The sequence below is a fragment of the Rhinoraja longicauda genome, chromosome 4, assembly GCF_053455715.1.
Source record: "Rhinoraja longicauda isolate Sanriku21f chromosome 4, sRhiLon1.1, whole genome shotgun sequence".
NCBI classification, from domain to species: domain Eukaryota; kingdom Metazoa; phylum Chordata; class Chondrichthyes; order Rajiformes; family Arhynchobatidae; genus Rhinoraja; species Rhinoraja longicauda.
In genome coordinates, this window is record NC_135956.1 from 53205396 (window position 1) to 53226069 (window position 20674).

The 20674-nt window shown below is 41.7% G+C and overlaps 1 protein-coding gene across 1 annotated transcript in view; it reads left to right on the forward strand.

The window, feature by feature from the left end:
• Nucleotides 1-14688, forward strand: part of washc5 (WASH complex subunit 5) — a 52301-nt gene extending 37613 nt beyond the window's left edge. Inside the window, exons 21-28 of the mRNA XM_078397740.1 lie at nucleotides 931-1033; nucleotides 3066-3145; nucleotides 6354-6457; nucleotides 7182-7311; nucleotides 8486-8582; nucleotides 10538-10694; nucleotides 10943-11030; nucleotides 14278-14688. Of these exons, the coding sequence (XP_078253866.1) occupies nucleotides 931-1033; nucleotides 3066-3145; nucleotides 6354-6457; nucleotides 7182-7311; nucleotides 8486-8582; nucleotides 10538-10694; nucleotides 10943-11030; nucleotides 14278-14334 (816 nt within the window). The 3' untranslated portion in view covers nucleotides 14335-14688. The remainder of the gene's footprint in view (nucleotides 1-930; nucleotides 1034-3065; nucleotides 3146-6353; nucleotides 6458-7181; nucleotides 7312-8485; nucleotides 8583-10537; nucleotides 10695-10942; nucleotides 11031-14277) is intronic.
• The last annotated feature ends 5986 nt before the right edge of the window (nucleotides 14689-20674 follow it).

The window sequence follows — 20674 nt, forward strand, 5'->3', positions numbered from 1 at the left end:
ATGAAACATGAATGCACCTTCTGCTAGTAAGGTCTGAGTATTTGGGAGAAAAAGCTTGAGATTCATCAATTACAATGCACGGTGCTTGTAATCCACTAGCTTGGTGGATAGAGGATGGTAATGTTACTCAGGAGCCTTAGCTGGTGTTCCTGTTTCTTCTAGAGTGTCTCATTTTAACCTGTCCTTCTGGGCAGCTGTCAGCAAAAATACCACATGAATGAAGCGGGACTTCTTTGTAAATATGTCAATCATATTCAAAAGGTGTTGAGCTGCCATGACCTGGGGCATGCGGAAAAGTAAATATCAAGGAATTAAAATGGCTGGGTCTGCTTGATGATGAGATTGCAGAAGGATGCGTGCAACAGTTTTAGTCATTCGTTGCTGCCTCTACGTTTGCTAGAAAGCTATCAAGCTTTTGAATAGTTTGCAAGAATGTGGAGATGATATGGATTTGCCACAATACTTTCACACCCTTGACAATTTCTTGAAAATGGAACATGTCTTAAGTTAATGCTGATGTATGTGTTGGTAGTGACTATTGATGAACGCTATTACAGACTTAACAGAGTTTTGCCAACCACCCCCCAATAAATTGTCCCAAGTTGCTAATCTGGGAATCTGTCTCTCCTGGGAGGTGGGATGGGATGGTATATTTGTGTTGCATGGTAGACTAAACAACATAGATTTTTTTCTTTCTTTTTCTTCCTTATGTCTTTGTACATTGGAAAAATACTGTTAATACCAATCTTTCTGAAGCAACTATCCTTCTGTTTATTATTTCTTGGGAAATCATATATTTTTTAATGTTCGTGTGTATGATTGGGTATAAATTGTGAACAGAATTTTGTATTTAAAACTTTAAATAATTCAGCCCAAATGATTGAGCCCAAGGAAAGTTTTCAGCTGATTTCATGCAATTCTTTTTTGCAGATTTTCTTGAACATGCTTCATAGAAATGTGCTAAGGGACAGGGCTGTGATGGACACAATCAAACCCTTTCAGAATCTGCTAACTCCAATTAAAGGAATTGTGGGTGAGTTATTTAAGAAGGAGAAGCCTTCAGAGGATATATCACACAGCATCTTACACTCTGCTTCCAAATCTGGTCAATTTTGACATCGCTAGAGCCAAGATATAGATATACAGTACAATGTGAAGTTACCTACCATATTAAATGTTTGTCCCAAGTGAAAGAGGGAAAATGTCTACCCCGGCATATAGATTCTTAGTGACTCGCCAAGGTGTCAAGAGCAGAGATGCACAGTAAACAAAACTTGGGGTGGGTGGGGATCGATATTCCAGCTGCCGCCGGTATCTTCTGAGTGGGAACAGCACATTTCCCCGTCCTTTTCTCCCCATTCCCAGTTGCCGCAGTCGGGAGCTCGAGCTGGGAGTGCTGAGCAGAGTTGCTCGCTCACTCATTGGGTCAGTGAGGCCAGCTGGCAGCCGCTCTTCCCAGGCCTGCTCACGCTTCTGTCACAGCTGTGAACCTCTCCTACACACTGCTTTTGTTAATTTCTGCTTTACAAATAGTGTGGGTTATGAACAGTTCTCAGAACAGAAGCCTGTTGTAACCTGGTTACTGCCTGTATATTTCTTTTAGGCATGCCATAGTATTGCTGATGTTATGTGTAGAAAGGTTCTCCAGGTTCGGTCACCTAGACGATAACCACACTGCAACTTCCATAACTCAGCAGCTGAAAGGTCAATTATTAGATATGTAATTTGTTACATTCTGTTGTATATGCACTAGAAATTTTGAATATTTAATTATGGGACTATTTATTGAGGCTTCCTCTTACGATAGTTTAAGTTTTGGGAGGTCACTGAATGACAATGCAGCCTTGTCCTTTATTTTTTTTACAGTTACCTACTGATTAAGTTACTGGATTGATAGTCAGAGTTCCAGGCCATGATCCAGAAACATGATTTGAAATCCCACCAGGGCAGTCGATGAATTAGATTTTGAGTAATTATGTACACCTGGACTTAATTTAGTTTCATTATCAAAAATCAGGAAGTTACAGGATTGTTGTAAAAATCCATCAGTTCACTAATGTCCTTCAATGTAGGATGTTTTCTCTTCTTCCTGGTCTTGCCTGCACGTGAGTTTGCTCCAGATTCCAGCATCTGCACTTAATTGTGTTTCCACGAGCTGAGTCGACACTTAACTATCCCTTCCTGTTCCAGGGTGTTTCCGAATAGATGATCAAAGCCAGGTTTGCTATTGTGAATGAATGAATAAAAATTCTGGTACTTTGCTAGATCTTTTTTTAAGAGCACAAATTTCTATCTAACAAAAGTGACTCGGCAGCACTTTACAATCCTGCCTCTTATCTGGTCACCCGAAGGAGTCTAGCATTCCCCCATGAACACCAGAGATTCTGATTGGAACTGCCAGCACTTACGCTCTTCAGCCACCCAGTCCACCACGCCATCGATCACCCACACACACTAGTTCTACATCGCTTTCTCATCCACTCCCTACATATTAGATGCAGTTATTTTGGAAAGCCAATTAACCTGCAAACCTGCACACCTTTGGGATGCGGGAGGAAATTGAAGCACCTGGAGAAAGCCCACGGAGTCTCATGGGAAAACGTGCAAACTTCATAGGCAGTACCCGAGGTCTGGATCAAACCTGGGTCACTGGCACAGTGAGGCGGCAGCTTTACCAGCTGCACCACTGCATCCCCCTTTAGGAGAATTTTTTCTGATATCTAGTGTAATATTTTAATAATGTGCTTTTGAATTTTTTGATAATTAACCTTTCAATCATTTTAATCTCTTGCAACATTTTTTGCATTTCTGATGCAGAAATCTTTTTAAAAATTCTGATGACTTTGACTATGACAACTGGATCTTGCCAGCATGATCTGTTCTTGCGACTCAGTTTGCTGGCCACTTCAGAGAAAAAGGGGATTCAATCTGTGTAGATTTTTTTTTTAAAGATACTGAATATTTAGGAAGAGGATTAAGGTTGGAGGGCAGGGTGGGGGTAAGGTTAAAAACTCTTCATTGTAAGATGCCTTACTATCGGCTATTTTTCATTCCATCAACTCTAGCAAATTCCACCAAAGTGTATTCTGCTACTGTGACAAAAACCCAGAAGATTTGGTCAAATTATTTGGATTCCATACTTAAGGTTCGTATTCTCATAGTATTATTATGTTCTGATGTCTACTTCAGTTTTGTTTTGCATTTTCTGTGACTGTATAGATTGCAGTATTGTGTCTTTGTGTAATCAGGGTCATTGAGATTCTCGGCAACAATGTGTTTAGACCTGCTGATTTAATTATATAGCAGTTTCCTGCAAAATGATCCCACTTTATTATGCCTTGTAGATAGCAAATTAAGAGAAAATACTTCTCTCCAAGACCAGGTGAAAATAGTAGCTGTGTTGTCCAGCTGCTGGATGTACTTGTCATCCAAAATTTTCATGTAGAGATCACAACGCAGGTCATTTTGCTATTTTGTTTGTCTGGAAAAAATCAGACCAGGGAATCTTTTGTAGATTTGAAATCATATTGATAATTTTATTAGAATAGCCATTCCTCAAATGAGGCAACATGCCATACAAATTGAGTAGGAAGGAACTGCAGATGCTGGTTTAAACCGAAGATAGACACAAAAAGCTGGAGTAACTCAGCGGGACAGGCAGCATCTCTGGAGAGAAGGAATGGGTGACATTTCGGTTGACTCGAAACGTCACCCATTCCTTCTCTCCATAGATGAATGAATGAATAAGTTTATTGGCCAAGTATGTGAGTATACAATGAATGTGCCTTGGTGCTCCGCTCACAAATGACAACACAAACATACAGTTAACAATTAAGAATAAAGCATAAACACATCAAAACAATAAGGATACAACATTACGGTCTAAACATGTGGGTGAAAATAAACCAGAGCAAAAAAGAGACTACAGACTTTGGTTATTGAGTAGAACTACTCGTGGAAAAAAGCTGTTTTTATGTCTGGCTGTGGCTGCTTTGACAGTCCAGAGTCGTCTTCCAGAGGGAAGTGCTTCAAAGATTTTGTGGCCAGGGTTGAGAGGGGTCAGAGATGATCTTGCCCGCTCGCTTCCTGACCCTTGCAGTGTACAGTTCGTCAGTGTACAGTTCTCAGCTGATCGAACGATCTGTTGCAGCCTCCAGATGTCATGCTTGGTGGCTGAGCCAAACCAGACCATGATGGAGAAGGTGAGGACCGACTCAATGATAGCAGTATAGAATTGGACCATCACTACCAGTCCCGCTGATTTACTCCAGCTTTATGTGTCTACCTATGGCAATCAAATTAATTGGTTTTACTGATGTGCAAGTGCATTAATTACCATTGATGACTGAGTTTATCATACACTCGCAGGGAGAAAGACCTGCATCACTGTAGACATTTCTTACCACTTGCAGGGTGTTTGAAATTGAGAGAGATTAATTTCTGAAAATCTGCACCTGTATGTGTTCTGTAATGGAATGGGAAGGGGTGACTGAGGGTATAGTTGAAGCAGGTTTGGAGGAATGCAGAGTGAATTAATAATAATAATATATTCCTTTATTCGTCCCACACCGGGGAAATTTACAGTGTTACAGTAGCAAAGTGGATAGCAAGAGAGTATTCATTATAAATAAAAGATACATAAATTGTCATCAGTTTTCTGTGTGTTCTTAGCTGTTATTGTTGACTCATCTGCTGGGAGCAGTGCTGGTTGTGCAGTCTCACAGCAATGGGAAGGAAGGAACTCCGATATCTCTCCTTCACGCACATGGGGTGAAGGAGTCTGTCACTGAAGGAGCTACTCAGTGCAGTGACAGTGTCCTGCATGGGGTGGGAGTCGTTGTCCAGCAGCGATGTTAACTTTGCCATCATCCTCCTTTCTCCCACCAGCTGCACTGAGTCGAGGGGGCAACTCAGGACAGAGCTGGCCTTCCTGACCAGCTTTTCCCCTTCCAGCAGACCACTCCATAGAAGATGGCCGATGCAACCACCGTGTTGTAGAATGTCCTTAGGAGTGCCCCCTGCACTCTAAAGGACCTGAGTCTTCTTAGCAGATAAAGTCTGCTCTGGCCCTTTCTGTATAGCGCATTGGTGTTTTCAGTCCAGTCCAGTTTATTGTTGAGGTAGACACCCAGGTACTTATAAGAATGCATCCTCGCGATGTCCAATCCCTGGATGTTCACCGGTGTCGGGGGGACCTGGCTGCGCCTGCGGAAATCTACCACCATCTCCCTGGTTTTCCCCACGTTGATCCGGAGGCAGTTCCGCTGGCACCAGTCCACAAACTCCTTGATCAGTTCTCTGTACACACAAAATATAAGTTTCCAACACCTCTTCATAGTTTTTGGGTGTCCCAATGTGCTATGCAGTAAGATCAAAATTTTTTTAAATGAACGCAAAATATTCTAAATTGGAGATCTAAAAGAAAGTTATGTCAAAAGCCCATAGAGCAGCATCTGTCATTTATAAAAGATCACTCTGCAAATGCAATCTGATTTGCTGTATATTTCCAGCATTACCTATGTTACTTGCATGTCATCCCTGAGATTATTAGGGCAAGTGCACGATGTAAGGTCATGTCATAAGTGATAGGAGCAGAATGAGGTTGTTCGGCCCATCAAGTCTTTTCCACCATTCTCTCCCTCCTAACCCCATTTTCTACCTTCTCCCGATAACCTCTGACACCCGTACTAATCAAGAATCTATCCACGTCTGCCTTAAAAATATCCATTGACTAGGCCTCCACAGCCTTCTGTGGCAAACAATTCCACAGATTCACCAACCTCTGACTAAAGAAATTTCTCCTCATCTCCTTCTTAAAGGAACATCCTTTAATTCTGAGGCTGTAACCTCTGGTCCTAGACTCTCCCACTAGTGGAAACATCCTCTCCATGTCCACTCTATCCAAGCCTTGTATGCTGCAGACTTCCAGTCCAATTTCCTAAAAGAGAAATATACTGTCATTGGTGTTGGAAATGACCTCAATATTGGGTGTTCAATGATCTAAACTGAGGCAGTCATATTTGGCAATCACTGCAGCAAGAAATTCACCCTGATGTCTTGGGGTGTATATGTGAATCCAACTTCACATATGCACCTTGTACCTATAAAAAGTGTGAAATATTATAGTTTGGCTTATGTGTAAGACGAGCAATTTATGAATGGAAATGACAATGAATTAAAACAATGGATTTGATTCAAGATAATGGAAACTTGAATGAACCTGAATGGCCTTTATTTCTAATAGGTCAATCTAATTTACATCGGTGGTTACCTGTTCATTGGACAAATGTTGCTCTAATCAGTTAAGTTGTAAATTTAGAGGATTGATCTTAATCATTTTGCCTTATGTTTAGGTGGGGCAGATGCAGATATTGAGGCAGCAGATTGCAAATGAACTGAGTTACTCGTGCAAGTTTGACTCTAAGCACCTTGCAGCCGCTTTGGAAAATCTCAACCAGTAAGTTCACTTGTGATCTTGGATATTTAACAAAAATGTTTATGGATCACCAACCTTCACTGTCCTCAATGCACAATGCACTCTGAAATCCACTGGTGGCTCTAATGTGAAAGTGGTTTCATTGGTGGTAATTGGGATTATTACTGTTGAGTTATTTCTCGGCATTAAAATCAGTAATTGCATTCTAGCTTGCTATCTTCAGTGAGTCAGAGAATCATCTATTTCAATGATGATTCTGTTCCGTGGCATGGTGGCTAGTGTGTAAAATAGTGTTAGTGTACAGGGTGATCACTGGTCGGCACGGACTCAGTAGGCCAATGAGCCTGTTTCCGCTCTATATCTCTAAATTAAATTCTAAATGGTTCAATGGTTTCTTTATTATTACTTGTACCATGGTGAAGCAAAATTCTTCTTTTGCACATAGATCAGAAGATTATTGCCATACATAAGTACAATGTACATAATACATAGAAGGAACCTACCGAGTCTATATGCAATAGTCACCAAGTTCTGGGCATTTTGGATCATGCGGCTTTTGAAGTATATTTTCTGCCATGTTGAAAGCTATTTGCAACCGTTTGTTCTTAACAGAGCCTGTTAACATTGTGATTAACAGGCAATTTGTAAAAAAATTGTAAAGCCATTTCAGGAAAGAAAAACAAAAATTAAACCACACATATGTCAAATTGCCCATTATTAGAATTTGTCTGTTTTTTTTGTACAGAGCATTGTTGGCTGATGTTGAAGCACATTACCAGGACCCAACGTTACCATATCCTAAAGATAATAACACACTGTTGTACGAAATCACAGCTTACATGGAGGCTGCAGGCATTCACAACCCTCTTAGTAAGGTATGTTTTGGAAGGGAAATAATTTATTGAGTCAGTGAATAGCAATGAAGTGTCTAATTTATGCTACTTGGCAGGATATTAGAATATTGTGTGTAAGCAGACTGAATGAGTGCATAGCCTCAAGCTTTTGACTCCTTGAATTAGGGCAATTTAAATTGGGGCACCCTGTTCTACACTCCACTGCATGGTTTGTTTCTGAATTAAGCTCATTCACTTTGTAAATGTCCCAAAACTTATGGTTTTGTTACACGAGGTTTTTGCTCATTCTAAATGCTTCTTTACATGTTGCCGGCGAATCTTTTTACTGTGTGTCATCAATTGCAGTGAAATGTTTACACCTTACAGTTCTGTTACAGTTTCCTTACCCCATTATCAACCAACACCTCTGCAACATTTCTGCAGGTAATCCATGCTGAAGGCCAACTATGCTGATAATAAGAATTAATTCTTCGAAAAAATATGTGGCACATTGGAGACACCTTATAAAATAACTTAATCATTTGTGTTTCTCAAGATCACAAATGTCAAAATACATTTCATTGTTGCAGTTATTTTGAGCACCAAGGAAAATATAATTAGGTTCAGCACAAAATTACTTTCACGTTTTTCAATCGGAAGGTACCAAGTACATCTCCTGTATAACATATTTAGTTACCACGTCAGTCGTCCGAACATTTTCAGATGTGCTAATTAATTTGACATACTGGAGGTAGTTTTCAGCTGTGGGTCCACACGTACTTGGGACTAGATTGCGACTCTCCCAGTCTCTACTACTGTGACTAACCCATTGTGCACTTGGTATAGTAAACATCATGTAGATGGGCCTTCTTTGGGTAATGAAAGGGTTCCGTTTTTACAGACGTTCATACATCAGTTTTATCCGTTAGTCAGAAAATGGTAAACCTACCTTCACTGCATTGTAACAAATGACATCGAGCACATCAGACTGATAAGGCAGAACAATTATTAAAGGTGGAGAAAGAGAGAGGAAACTAGTTCTGTCGTTCGTATGAACAAATGTATGTACATCCGTCAAACTTTTGAATATAATCATATTAAGGGAGCTTGGTCATGTGTAGGGATATCCATAAACCATTTGTAATCTGGGACAGCCTGAATCTGACTCTCTTGTTTACTTTAAACTATATTTTGATTGGTTTTCTTTTCCTTCTAGATTTATATTACCACAAGGAGGTTGCCATTTTTCCCAGTGGTGAACTTTCTGTTCCTAATTTCTCAATTGCCGAAAGTGCAGTATGTTAAGAACCAAGGTAATGCACTGCGCAAAATCACTGCATGTTACACAAGATGCACAAAGTAGATTTGTTGTTTGGGTTTTGAACATTTTTATTTATAGAAACCTGTGATTTGAGCTCTTAACAGAAACCAGAACTGGATGCTCGTTTTAATTTGCTTTTTAAGTATTGGTTGTTCCTGTTTTGTTCAAGTGGGTGATTGCTACCAACTGTAGTTAATTTGTTGGTGCTGTGCCTTTTCTGAGCAACCCTTTTGTTTGAATCAAGATTTTAAATTTCCATTTCAGAGCATTTTTGTTTCAGACAATGTCCGCTTGAGCCTTGTTCCACTTTTACCTCTTCTGTTGAACCGATAACGCATCTGAGATTGGATCCCGACAAATTAACCAACATATAAAATTGTACAAAATGAAGATTGTATTTGTAATTTATTTTCCTGTATTAATCCATGTTTTCATATCTGCAGATAAACACAGGGATTAACAGATAGATAGGTCAGCACCATATAGGTAGTGGGATTTTTATTACTTTTCCTATTGACTCTCAATAAGGGAAAGATACTTAAATACTATACTATGCTAGTCCCACTCTGATATGTATAATCCATATGAATGGACTAGATGAGAGGTCCTAATGTAATTTGTCCAAGGTTGCTGACCATACAAAGCAGATAGGAGACAAGGTTGTGAGATGGTCTTGGAGGAAAATGATATAACAAGAATGTATTGAAATATCATCAAATTTTTGAAAAATACTTTAGCGTGGAAATATTGACATTTGGAGGGACCAAAGTATCTTTGATGTACAGAGAAATAATCTGCAAGTACAGCAAGAAGTTGGAAATATAAATGCCTTAAGTACTGATGACAAAATGTTTAAAATTAGGACAAAAATCTTCATATAACTGAGCAGAGCTCTGATGAGACTGCACCACATATACTTTTTGCAATTCACGACTCTTCACCAATTGCCTTGCCTTAGAACATTATGAAAGTTCAATGGACAGATTTCTGACAGGAGAGTGGTTATCTCATTGAAACATAACATTCTTTAAGTGCTTGATAACGTAACTACTAACTTTAACCTGGTTTGGGGAATTTGAAGTTAAGAGTCTCTATTTTAAGATAAGGGGTGGGGTGCTTATGGCATAGGAGTAGAAATTATTTAACCCAAAGGATTTTGAATCATTGGAATTGCATAGGACATTGGATGCTCATTGATGAAGTTGCTGACTACATTCAAGATGACATTCAAAAATGTATCGATAATTAAGGCATTTGGCTTAATATTTTGGAAGATTGGAAATCCATTCAATGGCAGATTATGGCTTAGAGACGAATAGCCACCTGCTACTCCCTAACTCTTATAATCTTGCTACCTAGTATCTTAATATGTGCGTCTCTTTGGTTGAACATTACGTGATGAAATTGAAGGCTCTTGTACATAAAACAGGTAAAATATTCATGAATTGACTATTAGGAGAGGTTGGACAAACTTGGATTGTTTTCGCCAGAGTGCCAGAGGTCGAAGGGAGACATGATAGAAGTATAGCGGTATAGATAGGGTAGACAGTCAGAACCTTTTTCCTAGGGTGGAAATGCCAAAGACTAGAGGCCACAGGTTTAAGATGAGAGGGGTAAAGTTTAAATGAGATGTGCAGGGCAAGACTTTTACACAGAGGGTGGTTGTGCCTGGATCGCACTGCCAGAGGTGGTGATGGAGGCAGATATAATAGTGGTGTTTAACAGGTTTTTAGATATGTACATGAATATGTAGGGAATTAATGGGTATGAAATTAGATTAATTTATTGTGCCACCATATATTTGGCACAGACATATATGGGTTGAAGGGTCTGTTCCTGTGCTGTACTTTGCTATGTTCTAGGTCTGCAAGTATTGTTAGAAAATCCTTTCTTGCGTGCATTTTTTTTTTCCCCGGTCTGGTGCTTGATAATCTGATCTGTTTGCAGGAATGGTGTGTAAAAAACCCACAGATCCCATAGACTGGCCTCCTCTGGTCGTTGGACTTGTCACTCTTCTGAAGCAGTTCCATTCACGTTACACGGAGCATTTTCTGGCCTTGATTGGCCAGTTTGTTCGTTCTACTGTGGACCAGAGTACCACTAGGTAAGAATCATAGTGATATTTTTGGTGTCATGGAAGAGACATTCCAAAAACACCTGACTTCATGAGTAGTTTAATAAAAGACTTAAATTTGTTTGGTTTTTATCCATTGCTTTAATGCAGTAATTCTAAGACCACAAATAAAAATAATTTGTGCATTTTAAACAATGGTGGTGCCTACGTGCATGATTATATAATTTCTGTAAATAGTATACTGTTAATCTAGTCACCTTTCCCTTTTGTTCATTCAGTCAGAAGATCCCTGAAATGCCTGCAGATGCTGTAGCCGCCTTGATGTTCTTGGAGAATTATGTTTATTACACTAATCTACCCAGAAAGGTATTGAAATAATTAATTTGCTTAATAGTGCAATGCAGGAAGCAGGAAGAATATATTTAGTCTTGGGTAGTGAAATTTCAAGAATGCTATTGTCTCTTTCTGTCTGGGGCCCAGTGATTTATGCAGAATGAGTTACAATTTTCAGCACTAACATAACAGTTCGAGAGAAAATATCACAGAACATGGAAGGAGGCCACTTAGCCCAAGCAGTCCCAACTGGCTCCATGCAAAAGCAATTCGCCTGACCCTTTCCCCAATGCCTTGCAATCTACTTTCCTTTCCTTTCAAGTAGTTATCTGGACCCCTTTTCAATGCCACGATTGAATTAACCTCCACCATTACACCTTCTAGTTATTTCAGATTTTGACCGCACACTGTGATGTTTTTCCTTGTGTCACACTTGAGTCCCACACTGTCTGGATGACTCTTTAACATTGAGATCCTCTCTCGACCTTTTTGCTCCAAGGAAGACAACCCCGATTTTACCCACAGAGCCAAAAGTACTTGTCTCCGGAAATATTCTGGCAAACCTCTTCTGTACTCTTCCTGAGGTCTTCACATCATAGAGTAATTGATTTATACACCTTCAGCCCAACTCATCCTTGCCAATGAAAATGCTCATCAGAGCTAATCCCATTTGTCTTCATTTGGCCCATACTCTTCTAAACCTTTCCTATCCATGTACTAAAGGTCTTTTAAATGGTGCATGTCTCCTCTTTGTCCCATAGTTCTGCTCTTGCTCCCCCTCCCCCAATACGGAACCATAGTGTCCCCTGGTCCTCACACTTCACTCCACCAGCCTCCGCATCCCACATATTCTCCGACACTTCCACCACCTCCAAAATTATCCCTCACCAGTCGCATCTTACCATCCCCCACTCCTTTTTGCCTTCTGTAGAGGTTGCTCCCTCCTCAACTCATTGGTTCACTCATCCCTTGAAGGTCAGTGCACTTCATCGACTGTATTTAGTGAGTCTGATGTGGCCTCCTTTACTTTGGGGAGACCAAGCATTACTCGGCGACTGCCAACTGTATTTCGCAGTCGCTAAACATTTTAACTCCTCCTCCCATTCCGATACTGACCTTTCTGTCCTGGGCCTCGTCCATTACTAGTGAGACCACACGCAAACTGGAGCAAACATCACCTCAGTCTCCTTGGGTAGCTTGCAACCCAACGGTATGAACATTTGAATTCTCCAGTTTTAAGTAACTTTAACCCGCCCCATCCCCCTCTCTTCCCTGTGTCCCACTTGGACGACCCCATTCCTCCCTTCCCTCTCCTCTTCCATCTATATTCCTCCTTCTGGCTTCACAATTCTAAACTCTATCTTTATCTCACACCTTTAGTCTTTTCTTCTCTGGCCTTTGTTCAACCATCTGCCAATCCCATGCAATGTAACCTTCCAAACAAGCCTACCATTTGGGACCATTTCAAAGGCCTTGCTAAAGACCATGTAGACAACATCTTGGCCCTGACCGCATCATTCCTCTTGGTTATCTCTTTATGATCAAAGTTTCACTATTTCTCACTGGCAAAGCCATGCTGACTATCCCTAATCAGTGCTTACTTTTCCAAACACATGTAGACCCTGTCTCTCAGAATCTCATTCAGTAATTTTCTCTCCACTGAAGTGGGGCTCGCCAGGCTGTTGTTCCGTGGTTTGTCCTTGCCTACCCTCTTAAATAAAGGTACAACATTAGCCACACTCCAGTCTTGCGGCACCTGGAAATATGAATTCCCATAACAGAATAACATTTCAGTTCTGGCTGATCCAGTGTTTTATATGCAGCAAGATATGCAAACATCCTGCCGGGTATGTTTCAATAATCGGCCACATCTTGAAAATGTACAGCTTGGTAACAAGCCCTTCGGCCCACTATGTTCACGCCACCCATCATCACCCATTCACACTAGTTTGATGTTATCCCACTTTCTCATGCACTTCCTATGCGGTGGGGGACAATTTACAGCGGCTAATCAAACTACAAACATACAAGTCTTTGGGATGTGGGAGGAAAACAGAAATTGGAGTACCTGGAATAATCCCACGTGGTCACAGGAAAAACATGCAAAACTCCACACAGATAGCACTCGAGGTCAGAAACAGAAACTGTTTACCATATATATTAATGATTTGGAAGAGGGAATTAGAAGCAACACTAGCAAGTTTGCGGATGACACAAAGCTGGGTGGCAGTGTAAACTGTGAAGAGGATGTTAGGAGGTTGCAGGGTGACCTGGACAGGTTGAGTGAGTGGGCAGATGCGTGGCAGATGCAGTATAATATAGATAAATGTGAGGTTATCCACTTTGGCAGCAAAAACAAGGAGGCAGATTATTATCTCAATGGTGTTAGGTTAGGTAAGGGGGAGGTGCAGCGAGACCTGGGTGTCCTTGTACACCAGTCACTGAAATTTGGCGTGCAGGTACAGCAGGCAGTGAAGAAAGCTAATGGAATGTTGGCCTTCGTAACAAGAGGATTTCATAGGAGTAAAGAGGTTCTTCTGCAGTTGTATAGGACCCTGGTAAGACCACATCTGGAGTATTGTGTACAGTTTTGGTCTCCTAATTTGAGGAAGGACATCCTTGTAATTGAGGCAGTGCAGCGTAGGTTCACGAGATTGATCCCTGGGATGGCGGGACTGACATATGAGGAAAGATTGAAAAGACTAGGGTTGTATTCACTGGAGTTTAGAAGGATGAGAGGGGATCTTATAGAAACATATAAAATTATAAAAGGACTGGACAAGCTGGATGCAGGAAAAATGTTCCCAATGTTGGGCGAGTCCAGAACCAGGGGCCACAGTCTTAGAATAAAGGGGAAGCCATTTAAAACTGAGGTGAGAAAATAACTTTTTCACCCAGAGGGTTGTGAATTTGTGGAATTCTCTGCCACAGAGGGCAGTGGAAGCCAAATCACTGGATGGATTTAAGAGAGAGTTAGATAGAGCTCTAGGGGCTAGTGGAATCAAGGGATATGGGGAGAAGGCAGGCACGGGTTACTGATTGGGGACGATCAGCCATGATCACAATGAATGACAGTGCTGGCTCAAAGGGCCGAATGGCATCCTCCTGCACCTATTTTCTATGTTTCTATGTTTCAAACCTTGGTCTGTGGCACTGTGAGGCAACAGCTCCGCCAAATGTGTCAATGTGTGCCCCATTATTTCTACCTTGTTGCTCTGGTGCTGATGCAATGAGTTTAAAAAAAATGAATTGACTAACTTTGTTGCTCTTTCTTCGCCAGGTTGTGGAAGCACATGTCCCTAGTTTCATCTTTGATGAGTTCAGGACAATTCTATAATGTTTTCTAAGATGAAGATATAACTGCAAGGAAGTGAAGCAGAGTTTATTCAAACATCTGTGAAATACTGGAACCTTTTGCTAATCACTCTGTCTTGGCCAGTACTATAAGAGTGAATTTCTTCTAATACAGAATTTTAATGAAAAAGAAGTCTGTGACTATAAAACTCAGTTTTGTACATGTGATGGCCAGATAACCTTCTCTGCCGAATCCTCTAGGTAGAAGTGTACAGCTAGAAAGCCTGTATCATCTATGTTTAATTTCTAATGACCTGTAAAAACAAAAGGTACAAAGTATTAACAAAGGTTTAACGCCCTTAATGTATTGCATTCCAGTGAACTGTAAATTATCAAAATCTGTTTGAAATATTACTATTTGTATTCAATTAAAAACTGGAACTTCAACAAAATTGAATGAGTTTGCCAAAGGGAAAAAGTCTATCTCTGTACACAATACATTTTTACACTGGCAATGCAGGTGATTTTTGACAGTGTAGCTATTAAATGTTCTTCCTGATTGTGCTGTGGTGCTGAAACATTCAGTGCTTCTCCAAAATGTTTTTAAGTAGGTGAACTGCCCCACAATCAAAATTCCGTTGAAAGAAATTTTGTTTAAAGGGAGCACTTTTTTTCCTTTGCTTTGTAGCTTATAACCTAGGCAGATGCCTTGAATGTAAATGGGAATCGAACAAAACGTAACGTGACATTGAGGTTTAATCTTTTATTGTAATCTGTTGCTATTCAGAAAGTTGTTTTGTTCTCGCATTAACATTTGGTAGAATAGATTGTAATGGGATACCATGAAGAGCAAATTAGCACTACGTGCAAAAAGAGATTTGTGCAGAGGACACTCTTGGATTTGAAAAGTGGGGAGAAAAAGCAGATCAGTTTAGCTTAGTTTAGAGATACAGCGCGGAAACACGCCTTTCAGCCCATCAAGTCCGCACCGACCAGCGATCCCTGCATATTAACACTACCCTACACACTTGAGGGACAATTTACACTTGCACCAAGCCAATTAACCTACAAACCTGTACGTCTTTGGAGTGTGGGAGGAAGCCAACGATCTCGGAGAAAACCCACGTGTCACAGGGAGAACGTACAAACTCCGTACAGACAGCACCTGTAGTTGGGATCGAACCCGGATCTCTGGCGCTGTAAGTACTGTAAGGCAGCAACTCTACCGCTGCAGCACCCTTGGAGGCAAAAAAAATATTTTGAGTATCAGTTTTAATCCAGGGTAGAGATTTGCTGGTGGAAATTTCATCACCAAAGATCCAACAAATTCAAAGTCTTATAAAGTAATACAGTGTGGAAACAGGCCCTTTAACCCAACTTGCCCAGGCCGACCAACATGTTCCATCTACATTAGTCCCACCTGCCTGTGTTTCGCCTATATCCCTCTAAACCTGTTCTATCCATGTACCTATCCAAATGTTTCCTGAAAGTTGTAATATTACCTGCCTCAACTACTTTCTCCGGCAGTTCGTTCCATACACCCACCACCCTCTATGTGAAAATGTTACTCCTCAGATTCCCGTAAATTTTTCCCCTCTCACCGTAAACCTATGTCCTCAGATTCTCTATTCTCCTACTCTGGGAAAGAGACTGTATGTTTACCTAATCTATTCCTCCCATGTGTAGGAAGGAACTGCAGATGCTGGTTTAAATCGAAGGTAGACACAAAATGCTGGAGTACCTCAGCGGGACAGGCAGCATCTCTGGAGAGAAGGAATGGGTGACGTTTCAGGTTGAGTCTCGACCCGAAACGTCACCCATTCCTTCTCTCCAGCTATTCCTCTCATGATTTCGTAGACCACTATAAGATCACCCCTCATCCTCCTTCGCTCCAAGGAATAAAGTCCTAGCCAGCTCAACCTCTCGTTCTAGCTCAGACCCTCTAGTCCTGACAATATCCAGATCTTGATCAAGCAAAGATCTTCAGTAAGCTAGACATGAGCTCAGCTTTCTGGCAGGTGAAACTGGACGACGAGTCTAGCAATCTAACGACGAGTCTAGCAATCAACACGCCTTTTGGTCGTTATCGGTGGCGCCGACTGCCATTCAGTTTAAGCGTATCGTCTGAAATCTTCCAGCGAAGATTACATCAAGCGCTCAAAGGGCTACCTGGAGTGATCTGCGTCGCAGATGACATTCTCGTCTATGGCAAAGGATAATTGAGGGAAGACGCGATCATCGACCATGACTCGAAGCACGAGCAGTTGCTTCAGCGAAGCGTACAGCAACACATCAAACTCAACGAGACAAGTCCGTCTTCAGAGCAACGGAGATACCCTTCCTAGGACATGTGATCACTAGCACAGGACTGCAACCTAACCCCAAAAAGGTCGTCAATGTCGTCAACATGCCAGCACCCTCAGACGTTCAGGTATGTAGGTTAATTGGCTGGGTAAATGTAAAAAATTGTCCCTAGTGGGTGTAGGATAGTGTTAATGTACGGGGATCGCTGGGCGGCACGGACTTGGAGGGCCGAAAAGGCCTGTTTCCGGCTGTATATATATGATATGATATAATATGTACGGGGTGTGCAGAGGCTAGTTGGATTCGTCAACTACCTGAGCCGCTTTCTACCCAGCCTGTCTGATACCCTCGAGCCCATCAGACAGATGACGTGACCAGACACAGCGTGGGAGTGGTCTGATGAGCAGGTCAATGCGATGTCCAAGGTCAGACAGATGGTATCTGAGGCACCGATCTTGGCATACTACAATCCCAAGGAGGAGCTGACAATTCAGTGTGATGCGAGCAACAAAGGACTGGGGGCAGCCTTGCTCCAAAAGGGACGTCCCATCGCGAATGCAAGCAGAGCAATAACCGACACCGAATCGCGATATGCTTCGATCAAGAAGGAGATGCTCACTGTGATATTCGCAATGGAGCGTTTTCATCAATACACATTTGGTCGTTTCACCAACGTGATCAGCGATCACAAGCCACTTGAAATGATGACGATGAAACCACTAGTGAAAGCACCGAAGCATCTCCAAGGAATGCTACTCCGCCTACAGAGCTGATTTCGACATCAGCTATTGTCAGGGGAAGCTCATGTATCTTGCGGATAAACTGTCGCGTGCAGTTAACGGTACGCCGAGCAGAGAGCAAGCATTCGAGGAGGTCAACATGGTATCTCACTTGCCAATTCGTGATGAGCGTCTCGAGCAAATCCGCGGTGAAACAGCGAAAGAAGACGCCTACAGATGCTGAAAAGCGTCATCATCAGTGGTTGGCCTAACGAACGTGATACGCTACCAGAGCAGCTCAAGCCTTATTACAGTTATAGGGATGAGCTCGCAGTACAAGATGATTTGATCTTCAAGGGCGAGCGCGTGATCATACCGATAAGCTTACGCGGAGACATGAAAGAAAAGATACACTCTTCACATCTGGGCCTCGAAGGCTGCCTACGACGAGCACACAAATGCCTATTCTGGCCTGGCATGAGTAAGGACATCAAGCAGTACATCGCTACATGTGATGTGTGCCGCACCTATGAAGCTAGTCAGCAAAAAGAGTCGCTTTTGAGTCATGAGCTACCGACTAGGCCATGGGAGAAAGTCGGCACAGATCCCTTCTCTTGTGACGGGAAAGATTATCTCGTCACCATCGACTACCATAGCAACGTCTTCGAAGTAGAACGGCTGAGAGACACGAACAGTTCAACTGTAATTCGCAAGTTGAAAGCTCATTTCGCGAGATACGGCAGCCTGACACAAGTTGTGAGCAATAACGGACCGCAATTCACATCGATCGCATTTCGCCAGTTTGCAAGAGAATGGGGTTTTGAGCACCTGTGCAGCAGTCCCGGTAATAGCAAAGCGAACGGCAAAGCAGAATCAGCCGTCAAAACAGCGAAGCGAATCATGATGAAGAGCAACAAATCATGATTCAAACCCTACGTAGCGATGTTGGGTCATCATAATATGCCTTCGCAAGGGCTGAGCACAAGTTCCGCTCAGCACCTCATGAATCGTCGCACGTGTGTGTGGAGATCTGTCGTTTTTCTTTGTTTCAGCCACTGGACTCCGCATAAGCTTTGCAGCATTGTGTGCTAGGCACATGCTTGAGGCTCTCTCTCTTTCCCACACCTGCTTGAGGCTACGTAATCACAAAAATGCTGAGCTTGCTAAAGCTAGTAGTAATCAGTAGCCCAAGACCGCAGAATGTTCCAGCTCGTCTTCAGAGGAGAAAAACACAATGTATAAAGAACATAAACAATAAACAGACGCCGACTAAACCTTGAACAATAGCATGTTAGGACCTTATATGGGAAAAACTGACTTTGTTCCAACACTCGGCCGTATAAGGGAAAACTGACTTAATTCCAATATTGATTGGTTGTGATACTTGTAAATAACTGTGAATTCTGCGGTTTTGGGGGATAAAAGGGGCTTAATTCTAGGGGCTGGTGTGACACGTTTCCACTGGCCCCGGAGTCCGCAACTCTGTGTGTGCTTTTAGAAACCTGTCCACGAGATCTCTAATAAACTAACAGGTAAAGTTTGTGCCGTCTCTGATTATTGTCATCCAACTGACCGCGAAGTCGAACTCGACACGTGCACTGCTGCCTACGACAGCAAGCCTACTGGAACCCAGAGTAGTACACGATCATGAACGCATGAAGCAGCGCGTTCAGCAGCAAGCTGACAATTACAACAAGTCAGCTAAAGACCTTTCCCCACTTCACGAAGGGGATACCGTGCGAAAATCCACCAGACGAGCTCGTCAACACGCGAAGCACGGCCAGACCATCAATGACCAGAGAGCGTCTACAACACCGACCACAACTAACGCGACACAGGCGTTTGAACAACAGCCAGCGCCCACTGAAGAGAAAACAGCTACAAAGCAAGCTGAGAAAAACAACGACAGAAATAATGACATTGACATGAACAAAACAATGAAAACTCGTTCAGGTCGCACAGATCGCCAAAGTATCTCAGAGACTTTGTGACACATTGATTTTGTCATTGTCAGTTGTTATGTTTGATGATGCATGTTTTTTTACAAATGACAAGTTCATGGTAATGGAGTTCATAAATGTCATGGTAATAGACAAGTGTAGTCACATTGCACAGTAAAGAAATATTTTTTTCAAATTGTTAGAGAATCAATGTTTAAGGTACATTTACATCTGACAGTTTTTATCTTTTGGAAAAAGGCGGGATGTTGGGATATATAATATCCATGTAATGTGTGATTGATTGATTGAACAACTTAATAAAGTCCACGCATGCTCGTATGCATGCGCGGGAGTTATTTTCTCTTGGAAATTAATTCAAATTCAAATTGCTTTTATTGTCATTCAAAAATAGATTTGAATGAAATTGTCGTTACCATGCAGTCACAGCTTTTTCTCTGCAACCCTTCCTGAAGAGGGGCACAACATTTGCCACCCTCCAGTTTTCCGGCACCTCGCCTGTACTTAATGATGACTCGTAAATCTCAGACAGGGCACTTGCAATTTCCGCTCTGCCTTCCCGCAATGTCCTTGGATATACCTGATCAGGCCCTGGAGATTTGTCTACCTTGATACGCGTCAGGACCTTCAGCACCTCCTCAAACGTAATACTGACTGCTCTGAAGACATTTCCAGTGACTACCCTAAGTTCCTCAGTCCTACTGTATTTCTCCATGGTAAAAACAGAGGAGAAATACTCATTGAGGACCTTGCCCATCTTCTGTGGCTCCATGTAAAATTAACTGTTTGATTCCTGAGGGGTCCCACTCTCGCTCTGGTTACCCTTATTTCCTGTATGTACTTATAAAATCTCTTGGGATAATCCTTAATACTCTCTTGCCAGAGCTGTCCCCTATCCCCTTTTGCCTCTTCTGATTTCCTTTTTTGGAAAATGCTCCTTAGTTCCTGAAACATCTCCAACTGCCTGTACCTGTCCCATGCTTCCTTCTTTCTCTTCGCCAAAGCCTCAATTTCCCATCATCTTAATAATGATACTTTAAACATTTACATTTTCTGCGACTAAAGGCCAACTACTGGACTATGAAGTTGTCTTTGTAGATAAGAACTGTTGATATACATTTTACTTATTTACGAGAGTGATTTCTTCCCCATCTCATCGCCCCTGAATCTATACCAGTGTAACAAGCAAACACAGTGAACGATTAAAGAAATTAAGTCATCACCAAAACCAAATAAGAAGGAAGAAGGCACTAAAGAAGAGGATGGCAGAAAAAAAAGTTTTTAAAAATAGTTATGAAAACAATAGAGTAATTGAAATTATATCGAGAAACACCATATTCTGCAGAAATCACTGATCAAAGAAAATAAGGTAAATACATGTAATTGGGTATAAAAATGAAAT